Source organism: Solanum pennellii, chromosome 12, assembly GCF_001406875.1.
Source record: "Solanum pennellii chromosome 12, SPENNV200".
Classification (NCBI taxonomy): domain Eukaryota; kingdom Viridiplantae; phylum Streptophyta; class Magnoliopsida; order Solanales; family Solanaceae; genus Solanum; species Solanum pennellii.
Window position 1 is genome coordinate 1,401,520 of NC_028648.1, and position 25,241 is coordinate 1,426,760.

The window sequence follows — 25,241 nt, forward strand, 5'->3', positions numbered from 1 at the left end:
TAAAATATTTTTCAAACCGTTTTCCCCTATGTATATATATATATTAGAATATCTTTAACTTCTTCATATTCTGAACTCAATCTCTTATAAATAAAAAAAACTTCCTTCAACTATTACTATGTGAATACCGAATAACAGATGAAAAAAAAATTATCTAGAAAAAGACAAGGGCAACATTGTCTTAAAAAAGTTTTTTTTTTTTTATAAAATAATTTAATTTTTATTTAATTCGTTGACCCTTATAATTCCAATGGCGGCCCCTACGCCGTTGGCCTTGCCAAACAAACTTCTCTCTCTTTTCCTTTGTATGCTTTAGTTTTTTTCATTTAAAAAGAGAACCAACACACTCACAAAAAATAAAAACCATATTACACAAACTTGAAAAAAAAATGGAAAATTGGTTGAAGATTATTGGAGTAATTTTGTTGATTTCAATTTTAATGATAAGAGTTTTTGGTTACTTATGGTTAAGACCAAGAAAAATTGAAAAACATTTTGCTAAACAAGGTATTAGAGGTCCACCTTATAAATTTTTCATTGGAAATGCTAAAGAAATTGTTAGTTTAATGTTAAAGGCTTCTTCTCAAACTATGCCTTTATCACACAATATTCTACCAAGAGTTCTTTCATTCTATCATCATTGGAAGAAAATTTATGGTAAGTTTAAATTTAAGTGTTCTCTTTGTAAATTTTGTGTTTTTGAGGTTGGGGTTTATTAGTATTGTTATAAAGTTTAAGTCTTTTTTTTTTTTTTTGGAAATTTTGTGTTTTTGAGTGTTGGGTTGTTATAAAGTTTAAGTCTTTTTTAACTTTCTTGATACCATTCAAAAGTTTTCATTTTTTTTTTTTGCAAAATTTTGTGTTTTTGAGGTTTGGGGTTATTAGTATTGTTGTAAAGATTAAGTCTTTTCTTTAAAAGAAGTGTTCATCTTTTGCAAATTTTGTGTTTTTGAGTATTGGGTTATTAGTATTGTTATAAAGTTTGAGTCTTTTTTAGAAAGTGTTCATTTTTTTTTGCAAATTTTGTGTTTTTGAATATTGGGTTATTAGTATTGTTATAAAGTTTAAGTCTTTTTGTAACTTTCTTGATAAATTAAAGTAGGATTAATTAAACAAAAAAAGTTTTGTTTTTTTTTTTTTTTTGAGGTTGAAGTGTTGAAAGCTGGCTTTCTTGTTTTGTACTTACTTCTTTAATTAAAAATGTCTTTTTTTTTCTTCTTTTCTGATATTAATGAGTTGGTGGAGTTGTGAAGTTCAGTGTTTCAGAACATTGTTGCAGAAATAAATTTAAATTTTTTTTATTTATTTATTGTGGTCCAATTTTTTGTAAAAAGAATTTTGATGTTTTGGAACATCATAGTCATGGGGTTTTCATGAACTTTATCTCTTTTTTCTGTTTCATTTTTTTGTCCTTATGGTTCTTTTAGATTTTGTTGTAACTTATAATTCTTGATGATGAAGTTTTTATAATGTTTGTTAGTGCCTTTTTTTTCTTCTTTTTTTCCCCCTTTTCTGTTTTATTGTATTTGTAGGGTCCTACATTTATCCATCTTCTCTGAAAATACTGAATCACTGATTTTGCCAATTTTCATTTTTCTTTACTGTTTTTGTGTTTAACTTGTTCATAAATACATACTGCTTTCTGTCATTTCTATTTTTGTGTATATTTCTTCACCTTCTCATTATTACTCTTTTGTTTTTTTTCTTCGAGTTGATTACTCATACGATCACTCAAGTGTGAATTATATAGGGATTAGTATGAAAATCCATAGAAAATTTACTTTTTCGTAAATTTTCATACTAATCCCCAGAAAAATCTTCATGTAATTCACATTTTTCTTATAGTGAATTATTACTATTATTATCTTAGCGATGATAATAGTAAGTATTAGTTGAGGAGAAATCAGAGAAAATAATTACAATTGGTAGCTAATATACATTAGTATACAGTATTATACATCTATCGACTATTTTTATCGACGATTTTTAAGTAAATTTTTTTTACAGGTGCAACATTTTTAGTGTGGTTTGGTCCAACACCACGTTTGGCTGTGGCTGATCCTGATCTTATTAGAGAAATTTTCACTACAAAATCTGAATTTTATGAGAAAAATGAAGCTCATCCATTGATAAAACAACTTGAAGGAGATGGTCTTCTTAGTCTAAAGGGTGAAAAATGGGCTCATCATAGGAAAATTATTACCCCTACTTTCCATATGGAAAATCTTAAAGTAAGTTTCAAATTTCGTTTCTTATTTCACTATTTTTAAAGTTCGAGCCTTCAGAACGAAAGTCTTAGAAATAACACTAATCACTTTTCGGCACCAATGTTTTGAAGTTTTTAAAATTTGACAGGTGAAATTTTTTGTGGATTTTAAAATTCTAGGATATAGGTTAGTTTTCAAATACATGGGGTTAAAAGTGGCTATCTGCAAAATTTTATCAACTAGCCACTTTTTCTTCCATGTCTCTGAAAATTGTCATTGTCCTAGAGTTTCGAATTCCACAAGTAAATTTCAAGACATTATCCTCGAGTTTCCTTCAAGGATTTTGAAACTCTTGAAAGTGGCTATTTTTTAAATACATGGGATGAAAAGTAGCTATTTGTGACCTCATTTTTATCGTACAAACTCTGGATTAGTCGAATTAGTGAATTTCACAAATGAAAAAAAGAGTTACTCTACATGTTATAGATTCTTATTTCATTTAACAAGTGTATGTTAATTAATTATTTTTTATTTTTTTTGTATAGTTGTTAGTACCAGGGGCAGCTAGCAAAGTGATTGAAATGTTGGACAAATTGACACCAAATTTAAAGAATGGAGAGATTGAAATCGAAGTATCGGAATGGTTTCAAACTCTTACAGAAGACATCGTAGCTCAAACAGCTTTTGGCCATAGTTATGAACAAGGAAAAGCTATTTTTAGGCTACAAGCTCAACAAATGGTACTTGCTGCTGAAGCATTTCAAAAAGTCTTCATACCTGGCTACAGGTGCAAATTATTTTTTATCCCTCGTATCGTATGACCTCTTTCGATATCCCTCTTTAATTTTCGTCCCCGTTAATTCATTGGACTAGTATAGCCATTGTCGCGGAGTATCAAATTCCATGTGGCTATTTGTTTAAAAACAAGGCAAAAAGTGGCTAGGGTTTGAAAAAATGGCTATTTAGGGATTTTGTACATTTTGCATAAATTAAATTTGAAACTCTTAGGACATTATCATTATATTTGAAAATCCGCGACGCATGAAAAATGACCAGTAAACCCTAGTTCTTTCGTTATTACTTAGTATAATCAAAGAGTACATGCTAACTTCTTTTCTTTTTTTTGGCCAATAGGTTCCTACCGACGAAACGAAACATCAAATCCTGGAAACTTGACACGGAAGTTAAGAAGTTGTTAATGAGGTTAATTCAAGAAAGGACAGATAATTGGGATAAGAATGAAATGCAAGAAAACAATGGGCCAAAAGACTTATTGGGCCTTATGATCCAAGCAAGTATTAAGGAATCATTACAATTATCATCATCCATTAACAGCCCAATTCATCATAATTCTTCTACACATAATCATAATCACAATAATAATCATAATAATAATCCCTCCATGATCACACCAAATGATATTGCTGAAGAATGCAAGACTTTCTTCTTTGCTGGTGAACAAACGACGTCGAATTTGCTGACGTGGACGACCGTGTTACTAGCTATGCATCCACAATGGCAAGACCTAGCTCGCGACGAGGTGATCAAAGTGTGCGGCTCACGTGCCATACCTTCCAAAGACGATCTTGCCAAGCTTAAAATGGTACGTGCAATCTCTTCGTTAAATCGAATAAATTTTGAAAGTTTTTAGTTAAATTGTTTCTAATTATAATCAGGAATGTTCATTATACAAAATGATACAAAAGGAGTCAAGTATATCGGTTGACTATAGTTAATTAATTGATTTGGTGTAAATATCGCGTATTTTGCTAATTGTACTTGCAAATTATTAAATTATTAGTGTGGATTCCATCACCAGTAGAAGCTAAGTACAACATTAATTTTGAAAAGCTGTCATTGTCATAAATTTTTTTATTAATTTTATGATTTTTGTATTTATTTATTTATTTATCTGATTGAGATATGATTTGGTGTTGCAGCTGAGCATGATACTCAATGAGTCCTTGCGCCTTTACCCTCCGATCGTCGCGACGATTCGAAGGGCAAAGGCTGATGTGGATCTCGGAGGATGCAAAATCCCTCTCGGGACAGAAGTATTGATTCCGATTCTAGCGATTCATCACGATCAAGCTATATGGGGTAACGATGCTAACGAGTTCAACCCTAGTAGATTCTCCGAAGGGGTGGCTCGAGCCGCTAAGCATCCTGTGGGGTACATTCCATTTGGGCTTGGAGTACGACAATGCATAGGTCAGAACTTAGCGATCTTACAAACTAAGTTGACTCTAGCAATTATACTTCAGCGATACATCTTACGATTATCGCCACAATATAAACACGCCCCAACCGTGTTGATGCTACTTCATCCTCAATATGGTGCACCCGTCATCTTCAAACAACGGTTGACTCATGACCCCACATTTGACAAAAGCTCATAACATGTCTAGTCTCCTTTTGGTGTGTGAGTGCATATATTCTTGGAGAAAAGAAAAAAAAAAAATTAAATATGTTGTTGGAAGGATTAAAATTATAGGAGTAGGGAGAAAATTTATTTTATTCCTTTTTTTTTTTTGTTCACCAAATATTAGTATTACTAACTAACCTATCAAGTAGAGTCATCATCATGCCTTGTTTTTTATTTTATTTTGCCCAAAATTACTTGGATTTTCGGCATGTTTATTTTAGGGTTTATTACATAGTGACTCAATTTAGTAGATTTTATATTATTTTCCCACTCTATGTATATGTATATGTAATGTATGTATATTGGCTCAAGCCATAGTACAATTTTGTAATATTCTCATGTATATCCTTCTTTTTCTTGAATGGTAGCTTGTGTTGTATCTCTTTATTTTTTTAAATTAATTAAATAGGAAATATAAGCGACTCGATTAATTCTGAGTATAGATGTAAAAGATGTGATCAAATTCACCTTGTCTAATTTTGAATCGCGAATCTACAATATTGTAAACATAGAAGAATCAACACCCTAAAGTAGGATTAATCGAACCTTAAAATATTGATGGTAAATGTTGAATTACAATGCCATGAGAACATGAATTAGCAAAGAATCAAACATTCCAAAGTGAGGTTTTTCGTCATGAATTCAAATTAATTAGTCAGACTCTAGAATCCACTGATTCACGACAATACCATGATTGTAGATAAACAAAGAATCATAGCAGTGGCGGAGGCAGCATTATATAATGAGGGAATTCATCTGAACCCCTTCGGTGATTTTTTTTTATTATTTATACATGGTTAAAATTATTTTTTAGGTATGTAATATTAGATGTCAAACCCCATACCACTCGTTCGTATATTTACTTCTCAGATTTTGAACTCCTTCATTAAAATTTCTGACTCCGCCATTGAATCATACACTTTCAAAGTTAAACTTTTCGAGATGAATATAGATTTATCAGACCTTAAAGTGACTATCGAACAACATATGAGAAACCAAAAACAAAAGCAAAATGACCAACAAAACAAAAACTTTTGAGACAATGGTATAATTGCCACTTGTTACTTTTGATGGTGCAAATAAATTTTATAGTTTATATATTTACCAAATAGATTGGTAAAATCAATACAAAAATTGGGCATTGAATCACGCTAATGAGCCCATTGTTGCCGCAACTATAGTCCCAACAATCACACATTGGATTTTGGGACCAAATGTGAAAAAACATAAACACTACTTTTAAGAAAATTCAATATTATAAACAATTAAAGGGCAATTGAGAAAATCTTCTTTTTTTAAAAAATTGTTGTATTGTTATGAAATCATATAAAATCCGATTTCATTAAAACATTAATGACTTTCTTAGATAAATATCTCGAATCGAATGGATTATCGAAAATCTGGATAGAAATTGCACCTGAAATTATCAAATTATCGAAGACTCATTATTTAAGTGTAACGTCAGAAAATAGATACTAAATTAATTTCTACAAAGATGTAAAAAAAGTGAAGGAAATGAATATCCTTTTTTTTTCTTGAATTGTGTATTGATCATTTACTTCAAACATGTCTATTGTTAATAGTACACTATATTCAATTATGAATTTCACCTATGTTTAATGATTAATGAAAAATTTCAATTATTTGATACTGACATGTAATAATAGAGAGTTACAAGTACTATTATTATTATTAGTCCCTCTGTCTCTATATAGTTGTCTACTTTAGTAAAGACATAGATATTAAGATAACAATAATTAACATAGTGAAGTTACAATTCTATCCTTATTAAATATGATCAAAAAGGATGAATTAAAATTTAGAAATTTTCAAGAAGTTTAAATGAAGATATAATAGAAATATTTTTTTGTGCTTTCTTAATTTATCAAAATGGAGAAGTAAATATTAAAGTGTTTTTTAGACTATATTAGTAGAGGAGATTTATGTCTATTTACTGTACAAAATCCATGAATTTATTGCAACAAAAAACATAAATTATTATTACAATGTGTGAAGTACATTCTTGGAAGTTGAGGTACCCCATTTCAATAACTTCGAAAAGGGTATGCATAGCGTAATCTAATAGTCGATGAAATATGTGTAAAATTTAAAGTTTAGAGTTTGAATTTAAGTGAAGACAAGTACATATCGAGTGTACACTTACAAAGTATCTTGTGCTAGTAGAAGATAAAATATTTTTTAATCTCATTTTAACTGTTGTTTTAACTCTTTCATACTCATAAAGAAAAATAATATATAGTAGTGGTTTTACTAAGTTATTCATATTTAATAAAGGCAGATTAATTTTTTTTCTCATCTTAAAATATTCTACATACTTCTTTGATATTAAAAATATAATTAAAAATAATTATCAACTTTAATCTTAAAATTCTAAAATAAATTAATCAAAATAAGTACATACTCATCAAACATTATAAATGTGAAAAGTAAAGAACAATTTCAATGCCCCAAAAATATGTTTTTAGTGAGGGGTTTGTTTATATCTAAGTATGCATTAAAAAAAATTAAAAAAATAAACTTTTTAGGGCTTTGTAATTTTGCATGTAGCAAAGATCAAAAGCAACAAAATTCCCTTTTTGTATTACTTTTTGGCTTTCTCTAAATTAATCCTTCTCATCATGCTCTAAGAATTTTGTTAGTCCCCATGAAATTGCATGTTCTTGGGACTTGATAAAACACTATGCAATTAATTATATTAATCTCTCTTACTAGCTCATTCATTTTTTTAATTAAAAAAAATTAATTATAATTTGTCTTTATGGGGTTTGTTTAATAGGAAACAAAGCATGCCTTGAGGCATGTGTAACCTTCCATAATTATTTCCTTTAATAATTCTAATTGTGAAATGTGAATTTAAAATTAATACTCCCTGTCCATATTTCCTTTTATATTTGTTCCTATTTACTTGTTCATTTTAACAAATCAAGAAAGGATAACAATTTTTTTCTTAATATACCTTTATTTAATTCTAGAAAATTTTTTAGTACTACTAAGTTGTAATGCATGTTTTTTGGAACCAAAAAATATATTTATTATGTGTGCCACTTATAAAGTGGACAACTAAATAGAGACTGAGGGAGTACTAATAATTACTCCCTCCGTCCGGTATTGTTTGTCATTGTTTCTATTTTTAGAGTCAAACTATAAAAACATTGACTAATATTTTAAGATGCATTTTTTCATCATATTAATATTCAAAAAATTGTAATGTACAGTACTTTTCATATAATTTTAGAATATCTAATTTTTTTTGTTTAAAATATCGAATTAATGTGATCCGATTTATCTTTAAAATTAGTCAAATTGACTTTTAATAAACGCAACATGACAAACAATTTCGGACGGAAGAAGCATCTCACAATATTTGTTATTTTAGAGATTGAAGATAAAATTAATTATTTTTCTTATTTTGACCTTAATTTTAATTGTTCTTAAAGATTAAAAATATTTCAATTATAACACATAGAAGAAATATTCAATAAAGAGAGAGTCAAATACTGCTCCTAATTTTTTATCGAGTGTGTAAATGAAAAATACCATTAGTATTTTAAAAAGACGATAAAAATAACATGCATAGTTTAATTTCATAAGAGTATAGAGATTGAGTATATATAATCTTACACTTATCTTATAGAGATAAATATATCACTTTTAAAAAAAATTAACGAATATTTTAAAACGGAGAAAGTATAATATTGTTTATAGGCTGTATTTATGTAGCACAATGTTTCATAATAATGTTACTTAATTAACATTTTATTATTGCGTCGTTAACCTCGAGTTATGTGTTAAGGAAGAATCATAGCCACCTAATTTTTTTTTATATTTTATTTAGATAGTAATAATTTTAATAATTTTTATTATGCATCTAAGTTGCACGCCCTTTAATTTATAATTATGTACATTATACTCCATATCAATTTGCCATATTCACCTTTAATTAATTATCAATTGTGCATATTAATCAATTTTGTACAACTTGAAATTACAAATCAAATTAATTATTATTAAAAATTACTAAATAATTATGTACATTATACTTTATAGTCGATTTTGTCATCTTCATCTTTAATTAATTATTAGTTGTACATAGTGTACACATAACTTAAAAATACATTAATAAGTTTTGTATAATTTGAAGTTACGAATCGAACTAATTATTTATAAAAATTACTAAATAATTAATTGTACATTGTGTACGCATAACTTAGGAACACATTAATCAATTTCATATAACTTTGATAAATTATAATTAACAAACTACTACTAATTAATTAGATGAAGTCAATTGCTTAATTAGGTGCCTATAATTATACTGCATGCCACATGCAACAAACAGGAATTAAGCATGATTAATTAGTATTTGAATTAAAGTTCATGATTCCTTAATTGTATTTTAATTATATATATATTTCAAAAATGGACACCCTTTTTTTCATTGTCATTTTATTAATATCCTAATATTCTTAATACTAATTAATTATTTAATTATGAAATTTAAACTTAAGAGGAGACTTTGTGCTTTTTAGTAAGCACGCTTCTAGATATTGAGCTAAGTTCAATGTCCCTAACCATTACTAGAAGACAAACTAAACATTCTAATTAGGCAACTTAATTAAACATATACAATTTAATTATTGTTTTGAAGATGGTTAAATAAGTTATACAAAAAAAAAAGAATTATTGATCTTTGCGTGTTAGAGTTTTCGATTTTTCATTACCATGTAGTATAATGAAATGATGAGAGTTCTTCACCCTTAGTCAGACATTTCTCGAATTTCGAAAACCTCAAAATGAAGATAATTTCAATTGGAAATATGTGCTCTTTATATAACCGTTCATACAATACGACATAGTATAAAAACGAGGTCATGAGTTCAAATATGTTATGGAAAAAATGGCCGAGTGAAGAGAGTACACATTGTACTATAGTATAATTAAGTAATTAGATATTTATTTTTTATAATAATTTAAACTTTTAGATAGGAATCGTTTTACTCTTTAGGAGCTACTCCACCTATAATTCAAATTTGAATTAATCAGAATAGTAAATTTTAAATATCAAATACTTAAAATAAAAAGAGAAACCCCTTTCGATAATCGTAGTATATTATATTCTATATAATAGATTTGTCAAGTGAGAATAGCTTTAAAACTAATTTATTCTAATATAATTATTTGTTGTAGTAAGTTAATTGGCTACTTTAAATTAGTCTTAAAAGGCTTAAAAGGAATGTTAAACACTGTAACTAATCAGGTAATTAGCACTGAAAAACTTTACAATTATTAGTGCTACTAAATAAGAATTAAAAGGTTTGAACTTCTGACAACTAACTGCCAACAAGAATAAGATAAATAGACACAAAATCATGTGAGCTAAAAAGTTAAGGATGTAGACCTTTAATATATATATTTTATTTTTATCCGATGTTCGATACATACAATTTTGATAATTTAGATCATCGTCATACAAAATTTGTTAGAAGATGAAATGTTATTTAAGTTGTAGACTATCTTTATCCTACGTACATTAAAAAAATTATACATTGGTAAATAAAATTTCCTTACGTATATACTATGTTGAATTATTTTGAATTCGAAATTTCTGATAAAGAAGAAAAAAATTATATTACTCCCATTACAATTCTTGATTTTTTTTTTTGTTATATATATGTTGACAAAGAATCCAAAATATCATAGAGTTGACAATGTATGACAACAAGAACAAAACAACTAGGATTAAATATATAATTATTATATAGTATATATTATACTTTTCTAAAACATACTCTGCAAATTTTTATAGCCAAAGGAACTAAACCAGCTCATTAAATGGATATTTTTTTTTAGGATTTTGTAGATAGCAGAGATCCCAAGTAAATGCTTACTTAAGATCTGGGATTATTATTATTATTAATAATAATAATCATAAAAATTATTATTTGTATTATTTATTATTTTCATAATTCATAAATAATTAAATGTCTTCTATTTATGTATTCATGCCAGAGAAAATAAGTTGGCTTGTGTCTGCCAAATGTTAATGTTCTTGTCTGTGACAAAGGGTCATAATTCTTTAATTTTATTAATTATTGAGGAATAATCATTCTTAATTACTCCTTATGGTACAAATTTTATTTACAATAATGTATTATTTGTCTCCGCATTTTTTAATTGCTATTACATAAAATCTTTTTGTATAACATAATACGAAAAATCAATTTAATAGAAAACATAATTATTATAGTGAAATATTATTACAGAGAAACCTGACATTATAATTAATAACATTAATAATTAGAAAAAACAAGAGTGTCATATAGTTGATATTTAGTTATATCTTACCTGGCCCTATCATTAGAAATAAATAAGAAATTTTGTCAGATGGAAACGAAATACTCTCTCTGTCCCTATTTAGTTGTCCACTTTAAAAAATACACACATATTAAGATAACATTAATTAACATAGTGAAATTACAATTTTATCCTTATTAAATATAATTTCAAAAATGATGAATTTAAGTTTAGAAATTTTCAAGAAGTTTAAATGAGGGTATAATAGGAAATTTTTTATGTCCTTTCTTAATTTGTCAAAATGGACAAGTAAATAAGAACATCTAAAAGAGGATACATGGACAAATAAAGAGGGACAGAGGGAGAAATAAATATTTGTACTCCTTTTTCAGAAATAGTGTTTGATACAGACTAATTAAACGTATCGAATTTGAGCTAAATATAAACTCATTTTTTTATAAATAATATTATATTTTTAAAACGTAATTAATTAGTCGGACGACAAAACAGGTACTAGACATTAATGTTGACATATTACTACCATGATGGTGCATTATTTTTTGTCCTAAATAATGATGGCTATACAAATATATATATATATATTTCAAGAATTTCAATTGGTATATATAGATAAAAGTATTGGCCTCTCTTCTGCATTTATATTATTTTGTTCTTGTAATTTAATGTTTGCTCAAATTAAAGGCATAGGTATCATGTGACATTGAGGTGGGCTAAAAATGCAATGTACCTATGCTATTTATGTAATTTAATTTATTGCATTGACATTGACAATAATTAAATGGAAAATGACTTGCCAAATTCTGAAAAAAAGAAAAAAAAAACTATAAAGAAGATGAAAGCTATCTCATTGTCATATGGCAATTGTAAATGTCACATGTCCTAAGTGGTGTTGTGTGTGAAATTGGGGACCAAATTGAGTATTGTCATAAAATGTCACAAGATGACAAGAGAGAATGTAATTAATCACTTAATTTTTTTGAAAAATAAAATAAAATATTTTTTTTAGCTTACTTTCGATATAACTCAAATTTTCAATTTATTGATCGAGTTTGAAATTCAGAGTATTTAAATTCATAATATAATGTTCGCGACTTGGTAACTTGATTGCTTATTGTATTAATTATCATTTTTTAGCATATGATTACATTTGATAGAGTCGTTAACCTCTAGACAAACGATTAAGAATCACCAACAATCTAGGTCAAATGATCCAAATAACTATTTTCTTTATCTTTATTTTGTTTTACCCTCTTGACTTGAAAATATAAAAAGAAAAATTAGTAGTATTTGTACTCACTTTTTAATATAACTCTTGTTATTATATTCAGTGGCGGATCCATGATTTTCGTTCAGAAGGTTTGAAAAATAAAAATATAAACGTGTAAATAAGTCTTTCAAAATGGGCCCTTTGAATTGTTTTGAGTTTAAAACCACACTTTTGGCATATTTTTAAAATAAAAAATGCTTGAAAAACATAACTGAAACTATACAGGAGGTTTGAAAAATAAAAATATAAACGTGTAAATAAGTATTTCGAAATAGGCCCTTTGAATTTTTTTGGGTTTAAAACCATACTTTTGGCACGTTTTTAAAATAAAAAATGCTTGAAAAACATAACGGATTTTTTAAAACAAAAATAAACTGAAACTATAAAAGGAAATAAATAAATGTTGTTGCAAGAATTCGAACTTGGAGCATACAACTTAATATCCAAGGGACTTACCATTGAACCATTTATTTTATTTGTTATTAAAAGGGTTCAAAATATATGCATCTACAGAAATATAAAAAATTTACCTTATATATATCGTGTATTTTTTTGCCAAGGATGTTCGGGTGAACACCCTGGACCCAACGTGGATCCGCCCCTGATTATATTATTAACCTTTCAACCCGATCACTTACCTTGTTTACCATTTAATAAAGTCTTTAGGCTCTAGACAAACTATTAAAAAGCTCCAACAATCTAGATCAGACGATCCAAGTAAACATTCTTTACTCTACTTAACTTTTTTTACAAAATAATTAGCGCAGTGTTTTCATCTATTTTCGATATAGCTCAAATTATCAAACTTATCAATCAAGTTCAAATTCTCATTATTATATCCTTGACTCGCCAGCTAAGATTACTTATCTCATTTACCATTTTCTTAACGTATGATTCATGCATAATCCTCATATATGACTTCTCACCTAAATTGTTGACGCTTTATAACCGTTTATCTAGAATGAAATGACTGTTAGAGATATCGACTCTCCCTATCAATATTCTTTTGCTCTTTTTTAAAATAAATTAAATTATTTTGTAATTATTTATTTATTTATTCATATAAGACAATAATTTAGGTGATGGAGGTCTAAAATCCCAACCTAGACTCATTTACTACTCTCCTACTTTCTTCCTGTGAGATAGGAAGCATAATCACATGGGAGTAGCAATCATCAAAGATGCTAAAAAGACAATGGCAGAGGATTTGGTGGAACCACTTTTTTTTTTTTTTTATAAATATGCAACTCATATGTAGGTTTCTTTCTTAAGTATCTTTATCAATCTTTAATATTATAAATCTAAATCAATAATTATTATTATTATTGTTCTCACCATATCAAAATATTTAATGCCCTATGACCTTGGATTGATATTTGGGAATTTTGTTAGATTATTAATTTGACAATTTATCGAATACAGTTTTTCTATATAATCAAGATGTAATTCAGATTGCGTTTACGCTGTATATAGTGTTGTTCTATTCAAGGGATATATAAACCAATGAAAAGGCTATATTTAACATGAGTACTATTAATCCCCCACTCATGAATAATCAAGTGTGACATTTTATTAACATGAATTTTCATAAAGTAGTTTTAAATTAACTTGGTGAATAAGATGTTTCTTTTTTTAGCTTTGATTTTCTCGAATAAGCGATTATCTCTTCTACAAGCGAGAAGAACAAACATCATAGCTCAATGTACAACGATCTAAGTGTGTTACTACAAAACTTATCTGCGAATGTGATTATATTTACATTTACAAGACAAATCGATAATTGGTAAAAAAAATTACCAATTTCAACTATATATTGATATTATTAACCACATTGAATGGGATGAACACAATAAGGTAATAAGAAAATGAAAGTTTTTTTTTTTTTTATAGCTATGAATACTTGAATTTTGAATTATAGAAGCAATTACATGGTCTCTTCATTATACAACAAGGTACAAATGGGCCAAATTCTACTATTGGGCTTTTAATTACACTTGATGAATCTAATGAAAGCCCAATAGCTACATTTTGGACTCTTTTAAGCCCACAAAAGTAAATATGGTGCGTAGCCCGATCCATCTTACTCTTATAAATTTCAATATTACTAAACTTATATACACCCGATGTATACACAAAACCCGTTTCAGTAACTCTAGTACCAATATTGTCACAAACAAAGATGAGTTTACATCAAATTGTATCCTGTTACAGAAACACAATCGTAGTCGAATTAACTCAGTAGGAAATAAATGAAAGAATTCGTGTTTTATTTATATAATTGATATCTCAACAAGACATTATATTGTTAGAGAAATGAAACTTTTGTTTATTTATAATCTGCAATATAAACTGATTTTACAAAAAAAAAACTTCATTTGTTGTGATCAAATTTGCCACTTTCACAAAAAGGATTTAATACATATTTTTCATTAATTAAAAGTAGAAATAAATATAAATTGGGCTGTGCCTAAGAAATATTAGTTGGGCTTTGCTTCATCTGGATTGGGCTATATGGCTCTGACCCAAATAGGCCCAAGAAGAAAATCTATATTTAGGTTTGGTTCATTGTCACATATAGCCAATTTGGACCACCATTTAACCTATAACCATTTGTGTAAAAATTTACCACTTTATATATTAGGAACATTCTTTAAACGTGTGCGCGATTGAAGTTTTAAGATTTTGATAGCGAAATTTGTGTAAAAAGATTTATGTACTTGACGTTTTTGTCCAAAGCTTGCGTTGACAATACCAAAAATCAAACGCATACATTAGAATCGAAAGTAATTTTTTTGTTTTGAAGTTTAAACTATTAGTCTTCATTTCTGTCCATCACGTTTAAACTTTTTCAATAATATCACTTAATTTGAACGCAATTTTTTACATCAAAATTCAAAATGATTTCTAAAATTATCAATATATAAAAAATATTACAATCTATGTACCTTTTTGATACTAAATTAATTTAGCTCAATTAATAAAATCAATGTTTCAAAATTTTTTTATAAAAACAAATATTTAAAAAGAAAACAATATTTTTCAATTCCAATCAAGTATTTGTCTAAAATGTAAAGTTATAGTAATATGATTTCCTTAACTAAATTTTGTTAGATAACGTAAATGAACGTCGAATCTCTAAAGTCAAAACTAATTGAATATATCAATATAAATATAGAATATGAGTGGAAAATTAAAAAAAAAAATTAGTTAAATGTGAAGGTGAAATTAAGTTGAGATCCAAATTTACAGGCTAATTTATTTGAAGTAAAATAAAATAAAAAATTAGGGACAATTAATTATATTAACTAAAATAATTTACTATAAACGTTACGACAAAAAATAAAATAAAATAAAATAAAATAGCTTCGTCTTTGTAATCTCCGGCTCTCCATTTTTCTTCCAGAGATTCAGGTAAGAACATCATAATAAAGCCCTAATTTTTCTTCATTTTTTCGTAGATTTGATTTTCTTTTTTGAAATTATTCAATTGAATTTGTTTTATGTATAGAAAGATTTTTGTTTTTTCTTTGTTAAATTTGTTCAGATTATTGTTTGTGGTTTGAGATTGATTTTCATTTTGTTAATTTGTTTGCTAATATGGTTAGATTTGGTTAGCTACTAGTTCACTGTAATTCCTATATTTGGGTAAAGCTGTTCACCAAGAATTGAGCAATTGAGGTCTAGAGTAGATGGGTATTTAGTGAAGAGAGGGAATAGGGAAAGGAGAATCGAACACTCATCCGACATGGTAGGAGTTGAGCTAGAGCTCAATTGAGTAGATGGGTACTTAGTGAAAAGAGGGGGAGGAAAAGGGGAGTCGAACACTCATCCGACGAGGTGGGAATTGAGCTAGAGCTCAATTGACCAATTGAGCTCTAGAGTAGATGGGCAGTTGGTGAAGAGAGGGGCAGGACAAGGGGACTCGAATACTTATCCGGCAAGGGGAGTGCGGGTAGCCAATCAACTGAGCTACTAAGATTACCCATATGATAAAAATCTCTTTTTTAGCCTAGCAATTACTTCCCCACCAATATTTAGTTATATTGTATTTGGATGGATGGTTAGGTACCCTTTTGTTTTAACCCAATAGTGTATTAGAAACGCTTTCTCTATCTTCTTGAGGCAGGGATAAGGTTGTGTACGTACCATAGTCCTTAGACCTCATTTTTGGAATATCCTTTTGTTTTAACTTAAGAGTGTATTTGAAATAGTTTCTCTATCATCTAGAGGCAGGGGGTAAGGCTGTGTATGCACCATACTCCTTAGACCTCATTTGTGGAATTATTACACTGGTTATGTTGTTGGCTCAACAATGCTTTATAGTTTATGCAAGTGTGGTTTGTGAAGAGAGTAGTTATGTAAGTTGAGATTTTTGTTCTATTTCTTTTCCTTTTTTTGGTTGAAATGATGTTTGGAATTCTGGAATTTTTATTTGGTCATTTAGTTTCAACTGTTTGGAAACTATTGATTCTTAAGGTCAAATACTTTTTAGCCAAATGGGAGAAGAAAAGTGGGAGTGGTTGGAGAGGGCAATTGTTTTCCAAGGTCAATTGATAGAAGCGGAAGCGTAGCCAATGAATTTTGAATAAAGATATTTAACAGAAAAACTCCTTTCGAGTGTAAATTTCAGCTTAATTTACTTTTAACAGTATAGCAACTTCTACAAGTTTGTTTAAATTTAATTTTCTCAACTAATTTAAGATAATCTTTTGTAAAATGTGCCTAATGGTAGCAAAGGTGCACATCAGTGATTTTTTTTTGGGAGAATGTAACAAGTGTATAACAATAATAAGCCCTAGGGCAGTGCCAAAACCGTATTTACATAGAGGAAGGAGATCATAACCAACTATTACACATCAAAACAATTACGAGGTACCTATCAAATTTATAATAGAATCTTCCTCCTCTGCTAGACATTCTTTGCGCAAAAAATAAAACAGAAAGAGAGCACTTTATCTTGATATTCTGTTTACAACTGTTGCTGTCTTCAAAAACTCTAGAATTCCTCTCCTTCTGTATTGTCCACCATATATAGTACAAGCATGAACCAATCTTCACATTTCTTCTGTCTAACTATGCCTCCGATACTATTCCAACTCTTAAGTAGGTTACAGGTGTTGGCTGGCATACACAATTTGAGTCTAACAATATATAGAAAGGTTCCCACAGTTGATCAGTGAAAGAACAACGAAGAACCAAATGGTTTGGTTTCTGTATTTGAGTCACAAAGAGAGCACCTAGAGCAAAACTGGAAACCTTTTCTTTTTAAATTCTCTTGAGTCAAACAAGCCTCTCTTGTCACCATCCAAGAGAAACATAAGATCTTTGGTAGGGGCTTTGACTTTCCAGATATATCTCCAAGGCCAGCTTGCAATCTGCTGGTCTGAATTATTGGCTGAAAGATAAGCAGATTTGAATGAAAAGACCCCATCTCTATGTGGCCTCCACTGTAGTTTATCCTCTCCATCTGGAAGACCATTGAATTCTTCCAATGTCTTAAAGAATTCTACTGCTCGTAATTCCCGATCATTTAAGAGCCCTCCTGAATGTGATACTCTACCCTTGCTGCCCCATAAATATGTCCAGTCTTGCATCAGGAGCAGTTGCAATGCTAAGTCAGTGACAGTTTATACTGATATTTGCTGTGTAATTATAGTTCAAGTTCCAACTTTCAGATGCCTTTATATGCAAAGCTGATTTTTGGTGTTTGCAGGTGCCATTGTGCGATAAAAATTAGCGGACAATAAAGTGGAAGCAGTATGAGTTTCACTGGGGCTTCCGTGGGTTCTGGTTAGTTTTATGGTTTGTTTTCGTGTCTTATGGCCAGTGCAGATTGTACTATTTTGTTTTCTTAAATGGTATGCTACGAAATAACAGAATCTAGCTTTCTGCTTCTGAGGCAGTCTTGTTGGAATACTTCGTCTCCTATTATTTTTCTCAGGGTGTCAATAATGAAAGATACTGAATGAAAAAAATATGGCCTCACATTACATTTTTTAAAAAAAGAAAGGAAAGGTTTTGGTTCTAATGGCATGACCAAACTCTTAAATATTCTTACAGTGCATTTTACTAATTTGCATATATAATCATAAGCAAAGAAAAGTTTGTGAACTATTGTGTCTTCATCATGGAGATCATAAAATGTATAGAAGTGAGACTGAATAACAGGGAAAAGTATTTCTGTCTGTCCTCTTGACTCACTAGTTCATTTAAAGTTTCTTTTCTTTTCCTTTTACAATTTAGCGCATTTATTACTCATCAAAGGAAAAAGGGTGTTATTGATTTCTGAAGATGTACCAGTAACGTGTTATTTTTGTCTCTTTGGTAGTTCTAATACTAGTTACCCTTCATGTGCATCTATTACAGTTGCCGGAACTGCTCGAAGGGCATTTGAGTTTGGACAGACTTATGTGGTGAAGCCCAAAGGTAAACACCAGGCAACCATTGTCTGGCTGCATGGCCTTGGGGACAATGGTTCGAGGTAAGCTCGTAACATTTCCCTTTTACCTCTTGCTTCTTTGTTCAAGATATGTATGTTTCAGTATATATCTGTCTCTCAGTGATTTGCTTGGATGATGTTGGATCAGGAAAGTTTTAGCGTTATTCAACAACAAAATACGTCTAAATATTGACTACCTCAGTACCTCCTATGTGTTGTGTTAGTTGCATTGTTCTACCACAGCGACCGAGAGCATCCTGCTAATTCTTTCTCAATCTTTTTTATTACTGAGTTCCATATTGTGATGCTTTTAGCGGTAAGTCCAGGTAGGTTATAGGAAAAGTCCTAATTTTAAGGATACAATTCATCTTTAAATTTGAAATTTAGTCATTTTATTACTTATATGTTAGCATTAGGATAAGTATTATTGCATTCTTTTATATTAAGTATCTCAGTTTTATTGAAATATATCTAGCAATGACATTGGTTTTTTTTCATGCTACGTTTAAGGTTGATTGAGTCCGTTTCTTTTGTTGCAATTTTAGTGAGCTATAATTGTTGAAATATTGAGTCAATTGTTTGCTATTTATGACTATACGAGTTCCTTATTTTTTATGTCAATCTTCTCGAAATGTTCTTGCTTGCTATACACGGTGCAATATGTATGCTATGTATAACTTTAGTCTCTGTGAAATAAACATCTCAAACATATTAACTAAACCTTTTATAATTTACTTTTGGTTTTCCTGGCAGCTGGTCCAACCTCTTGGAGACCCTTCCTCTTCCCAATGTAAGGATCCAAATATTGCTTTTGTACTGAAAATATCTCTTGTTTACTCTTAAACATGTAAATCTCATAACTTTCTGCTATTAGAATCTCTTAGTAGGCTCTTGTATAATGCTCTTTCATCTCCATGCCTTAATCTTTCGTTGTTGTGGTAGCTTAGCTTGATTTTGCACTTCTTTGTATGCTACAGATCAAATGGATCTGCCCAACTGCCCCCCAACGACCAATAACTTTATTCGGAGGCTTCCCTTCTACTGCCTGTAAGCTTTGTGCTTGTAGATTATGCCCATCATTTTCCGATGTAGATATAATTTAGAAACGAACTTTTAATCCCGGCGTGGATGTACATTGCAGGATGTGTAAATTGGATAATTCTATTAATTTGCGACTCATCTGAAAGCATTGTCCAATCCATCATTGGAATTAGTTTAAGTCGGAAGTCATGCTTTGAAACCCAGGAATAAAGAAACCGTTATTTTTTCTCATCTTTTGTAACAGGGTTTGATGTCAATGACCTTTCTGAAAATGCTATTGACGATAACGAAGGTTTGGATGCTTCAGCAACATATGTGGCGAGTTTGTTGGCTACAGAGCCCTCTCATAGTAAGTTTCTCTCACCTGTTATACTAACTTGTGTACCATTATTTGAATCACCAACTTCTCTAAAGTGCATGGCTTCACCCATGAAGCAATTACTCCTCGCATCGAATAACTTCGACACTTTAAGCGACAAAGCAATGACTTTAACACTATATATGATGATGCCGGACTAATAGCCCATTTGACCAAGCTCTTGGGAAGCCAAAAGTGTTTTTTATATCTCATTTGAAAGAGTTGAGATGTTTGGCCTGGCTTTTAGGAAAACAATAAGAGCTTTTGAGTAGTGGATGGCAGCTGAAAAAAGTAGTTGTTTTTGGGAAGGACTTCTGGTACCTTGACCAAGCACAAATTGTTTCTCTAATTTTGGCAAAAGTAACTTTCAAGTTGATAAGCCAAACAGAAATTGCTACTCTCCAAAAATATTTTTTTCAAAAAACACTTCTGAAAAGAAGTAGATTTTGGTGTGACTATGTCTACTACTTGGTCAAACAGGCTATAAAGGATTTGAGCTTGCCATCTTTCTCTTCTTTTTTTTTCCCTTCAAAATGTTATTCTCCTTACGCTGCTGAGTTTTTTAGTGTGACTATGTCTGCTAGTTGAACTTTAACGCACCTAATTCTGATTTTGGTGTTTGTGAATATGAAAACTCCCTTTGTTTTTCTTTCCTTGTTGGTGTGCGTGAGTTTGGTTTTGGGGGGGGGGGGCTAAAAAATGTTTGGCTGTACCATTTAGATGTATTAACCACAATGGCCGTGTCAAACACATTTACATGCTAAGGGCTATCAATTGCACAACCAGCTGTATTTCTTATTCCATGTCCAACATCTCGGAAGTTGTTGTGTTGCATGATTGTTTTGCAAGAATGAATTTCCTTATTTCTACCTTAGTTATCCCATTACCTAGTTGTTATTTAGACATCCATAAAGTTTTAGCTGTAACATCTGAAAAACATTCAAACCTTTTCTCCATTACGATCAAGGGATCTTAATAATTTCTCTTTTTTATTCTTCATTATAAAAAATAATCAAATTCTTTACTTTGTTATTTTGTGTATTACAGTCAAACTTGGGGTCGGAGGCTTCAGCATGGGCGCAGCAACCTCCCTTTACTCTGCCACTTGCTTCGTCCGTGGGAAGTATGAGAATGGCAACTCCTACCCTGTCAATCTGAGTGCAGCTGTTGGATTAAGTGGCTGGCTTCCCTGTGCAAAGTTTGACTTCTAGCAATCTTGTCTGTAATCTCTTCAGAGATATTTATGATGTTTTTGAGTTGACTGCTACTATTCTGGCAGGACTCTTACTAGCAAATTAGAAGGGGTAGAGGGGGCTGTAAACCGTGCTACATCATTGCCCATTCTTCTTTGTCATGGCAAAGGTACTAAAATGCTTCATTTTCTCCTCTTTTATTTTTTATTTTTTTGATCAGGGATGCTTCATTTCTCTTCTACTTGCCCTTTCTCAAAAAAAGAAGAAGAAGAGTAAAGTATTTTTTTTTTCTGCCTAGTCAGTTTGACATGTCCCTAAGTTTCCCTACTCTTTAAATTGTCACTCACCCTACCTTTGGGGGAGGGGGGGGGGTTTGCTTTATATTTTTTAGTGAAGTTCCTTGCCTGGTCATCTGTCACATACTTACATTGATGATAAGTACTGTTTATTGCCTGTCTATACATAAATTTGAAGAATTTTCTTGTCATTTCATTTTAATGATCTAAAAACATCTCGATATTGTCCAACAAAACACAAGCTGTCAAATTATTTGTTTCTAGGCACCTTTGTTGATCAATTATCCCAGTTGTTTTCATCGGAAGAAGGCTGTAATTGCTCATTAATCCAAAGCTACATGAGATGATTGGGGAATTGATAACAAATGTTGGGCCTCTAGAGTCCACCATATTCACGAGATGAGTGCTTAAAAATACAGTACTAAGATGGATGTACATTTGTACAAAATCAAACATATTCAAACGGGGCAAAGTGTTCAAGTAGCATATTAGCGGATGAAATAAGAGAAGATTGCTTGAAATGGATTGGCCATATTTTACTAGATCTCCACAAATTCACTAATGTGTATGCGACAATATGATTATTAAGGTACTAACTACTAATAGGGATGATAGCATAAAATCACATGGAAAGAAATTTCTAGAAGTCCTACAATCTGTAAGAATGCAATTTATAGTTAATAACAGAAAACGATGAAATCAAGGAAGCCATATAAGTGATACAACTGCTTAGCATTTATTAAGCTTAGTTATAACACTTACATTTGGTTTAGCCATTCAAGGTTAGGATAGGTTTGAGATATATGAAACCGTGTTCAAAATGAAATATGAGACAGATAGCCCTTAATTTTGTCCTGACAATATGTTGCTTGATAAACGGAAGAGCTTTGAATAGAGTTGAATGGTGGATATAGAGGATTTATATAGCTGATGATTGGTGCCGAATATGAAGAGGAAGACAGTGGATGACAAAGGTGGTGACTAATCCATATGGGGCCAGTTTATAGAGATCTATAAGAGACATGTGGGATGAGGTGAAGAACAACTCAAAGAAAAAAAGTGATGAATGGAAGAAAGACCCAGTTTTGGAAGGATGAATGGCATGAAAAGACAACTTGGAAGCTTTATTTCCAGATATTTTCAATCTAGCTTTGTTCCAACAAAGATCATAGCAGAGCTATGGACGCTGCAGGGGTGGAACTTTGCCTTTAGGAGGTAGCTAAATGACTGGGAAATTACCTTTAATGGGCTTCAGATTGGGGAGGATAAATTATGGTAGAGTGGTAACAACAAAGGGGTATTCGAAGTTAACAAAGCTTACAGGATGATGGACAAAACCTAGTAATCATAATCTAAACTGGCCATGGAAGAAAATTTGGAAAAGTAGGATACCTTACAAAATATCCTGTTTCATCTGGTTATTGGTCAAAGAAGCAACTTTGACTCAGGACAATGTGATGAAGAAAGGGATAACCTTATCTCAAGATGTTTTCTTTTTAAGGAAACATATGAGACAGTGAACCGTTTGTTTCTACACTGCACTTACACCCTTAAGCTATAGAGAATATTTCAAGTCTCAAAGGCATCTCCTGGACCATGCCCTGGAAAGTCTAAGAGATGCTAAAGAGCTGGGAGGGAGCAGGAGTACATGCTAAAAACAGAGATAGATGGAGAATTATCCCTGCTGCTATATGGTGGTCAACCTGGAAAGAGAGGAAGTCTAGGTGTTTTGAGAGCATAGAGAATAGTGGGCAGAAGGTTAAACTAAATTGCATTATGTTATGTTTTTGGTGTAACCAGGTATACTCAAATGAAACTGTCTCTATAATTGATGTTCTAGACTCAATATAAGTTCAGGGCGGCGGTGAAATTTGCAGTAAATATGTATACACTGGCTGTGATATAATACCAAGTTACCAAGTTAAAATAAAAAAAAGTAATATCTTTAAAGATTGTTATTTCTGATTCGGGACAAGATGGGAGTGGGCATTGTGGTGGATAAGATGCGGGAGGGGAGGTTGAGATGGTTCAGACGTGTAGGGAGATGTGCCAATATCTCAATGAAGAGGTGTGAGAGGTTGGCCGTGGTGGGCCTGAGGAGATGGAGAGGTAGGCCGAAGAAGTCTTGGGAAGAAAGTGATTAGGTTGGACATGACACTGCTTCAGCTTACAGGATATGACCCTTGATAGGAGGGTGTGGAGGTCGAGTATCAGAGTAGGAAGGATAGTAGGTTCCGAGCATATTAATATCATTTATTATGCACCAGGGGTATTAGTATCATTTTTATGTTTCCTTATTCTTAGATTTCGAGTACTACTTGGTTGTTTCTTTCACTTTGTTTATCTTGTTATCTTCCTGCTGTTAAGGCTTGCTATTACTGCTTCCTTTTCATATCTGCTTGAGCTGAGAGTCTTTCGCAAACAACCTTCCTGCCCTCACAAGGTAGGGGGTACACACTACCCTCACCAGACCCCACCTGTGGGACTTTAGTGAGTACGTTGTTGTTATGATTGATACTTCTGATTGTTATATATAAGGAGAGACCAACAATTTAGAAAGGAAAACAACGACCTTAAGAAAATGATAGAAGGGAAATATAGAAGAATATAAAAATTGCTTTTACTCTAGTCCTTTACAATGTGCAATCAAAATGTGGAAACAAATATATAATATCTACAGGTTTCTCTTTGTTCTTCCCTTAATAGACACAAACACAAGCACTCTCTCTTCCTTTTGGACTCGCAAAAAAAAAAACACTCTTTCAACTGATAAAACAAAGTTTTTCCTTCTTGCTATAACCATTTCCCAAGGATCTAGTATTTTCTTTCCAGCTCTAATCTTTTCCTTGCCAATAATTTTTATGAATAGAGGTGTATTTATCAGATTTTGCATTTCTTATTTCAAATGTTAACGTGCAAAACTATTCTATTTTCTTTATTCGTTTTTATTATGGACCAGGGAGGGGTGGGGGGTGGGAGTTCTATCACATGATAATCTGGCTGCTGTGCCTTTTATAGCAAGGCAGTTTCTGCAAAGAGTGGTATTGGCGCTAGATCTTATCTAATAGTCTTACCTGATATATTTACGTTTGATCGACTCAGGAGATGATGTTGTTCCATATAACTATGGTGAAAAGTCTTCTCAGAAGTTACGTTCATGCGGATTTCAAGATGTGGCATTCAAATCCTACACCGCGTATGTTATTTCTACCTGTTCTGATACTACTCCGTCCTTGATACTAGAAGCATCACTGACTCTTTGACTTGTGTTTGACAGACTTGGCCACTATACAATCCCAGAGGAGATGGATGAAGTTTGTGGTTGGCTAACTTCAAAGTTGGGACTTGAGGGAAAATCATAAGTTGTACTTCTGTTGGGCAACTTTCATTGCACAAATATGGAGAATCAGCATTATCATTGTTAATGTGTTGAAGCAGCACTGAAAAAATTTGCAGAAACGCGAAGATTGACTGATTCACCTTCTAATATATCGCGTCTTTACATTGTTCAGCGGCCATTTTATGCCTACTGCTGTATTATCTAATCACAACAATAACGATGTTTTGGGTGTTTATTCTTAAATACCATTTGATGAGAGACAAAATTATGTCCATTGACGTGATTTACTTTGGCAATTTAGTAGTATATGGAAGCCAAAAAAACTCCCTGTTGCTTTGA

At 30.9% G+C, this 25,241-nt stretch overlaps 2 protein-coding genes across 2 annotated transcripts; both read left to right on the forward strand.

The window, feature by feature from the left end:
- The first annotated feature begins 266 nt into the window (after positions 1-266).
- Positions 267-4,994, forward strand: LOC107005553 (cytochrome P450 734A1-like). The gene is made up of 5 exons (XM_015204178.2): positions 267-657; positions 2,008-2,231; positions 2,753-2,994; positions 3,342-3,810; positions 4,148-4,994. Exons 1-5 carry the CDS (start codon positions 390-392, stop codon positions 4,604-4,606), a joined length of 1,662 nt encoding a protein of 553 aa, XP_015059664.1. The 5' UTR covers positions 267-389; the 3' UTR covers positions 4,607-4,994.
- A 10,559-nt stretch (positions 4,995-15,553) lies between these two features.
- LOC107007534 (acyl-protein thioesterase 2) lies at positions 15,554-25,228 on the forward strand. Its single transcript, XM_015206198.2, has 10 exons — positions 15,554-15,646; positions 17,949-18,025; positions 18,602-18,716; positions 19,428-19,464; positions 19,652-19,721; positions 19,960-20,064; positions 21,121-21,271; positions 21,353-21,435; positions 24,665-24,758; positions 24,840-25,228. The coding sequence occupies exons 2-10, from the start codon at positions 17,995-17,997 to the stop codon at positions 24,922-24,924; spliced, it is 771 nt and encodes a 256-aa protein (XP_015061684.1). The 5' UTR covers positions 15,554-15,646; positions 17,949-17,994; the 3' UTR covers positions 24,925-25,228.
- Positions 25,229-25,241: the final 13 nt, after the last annotated feature.

Excerpts from the sequence above, each read along its gene's own strand:
- LOC107005553 (XM_015204178.2), top strand. The coding sequence starts at position 390 with ATGGAAAATTGGTTGAAGATTATTGGAGTAATTTTGTTGATTTCAATT. Across the intron at positions 2,232-2,752 it reads TCCATATGGAAAATCTTAAA|TTGTTAGTACCAGGGGCAGC; the intron begins GTAAGTTTCAAA and ends TTTTTTGTATAG. Across the intron at positions 3,811-4,147 it reads ATCTTGCCAAGCTTAAAATG|CTGAGCATGATACTCAATGA; the intron begins GTACGTGCAATC and ends TTGGTGTTGCAG.
- LOC107007534 (XM_015206198.2), top strand. The coding sequence starts at position 17,995 with ATGAGTTTCACTGGGGCTTCCGTGGGTTCTG. Across the intron at positions 18,026-18,601 it reads TGGGGCTTCCGTGGGTTCTG|TTGCCGGAACTGCTCGAAGG; the intron begins GTTAGTTTTATG and ends CATCTATTACAG. Across the intron at positions 18,717-19,427 it reads CTTGGGGACAATGGTTCGAG|CTGGTCCAACCTCTTGGAGA; the intron begins GTAAGCTCGTAA and ends TTTTCCTGGCAG.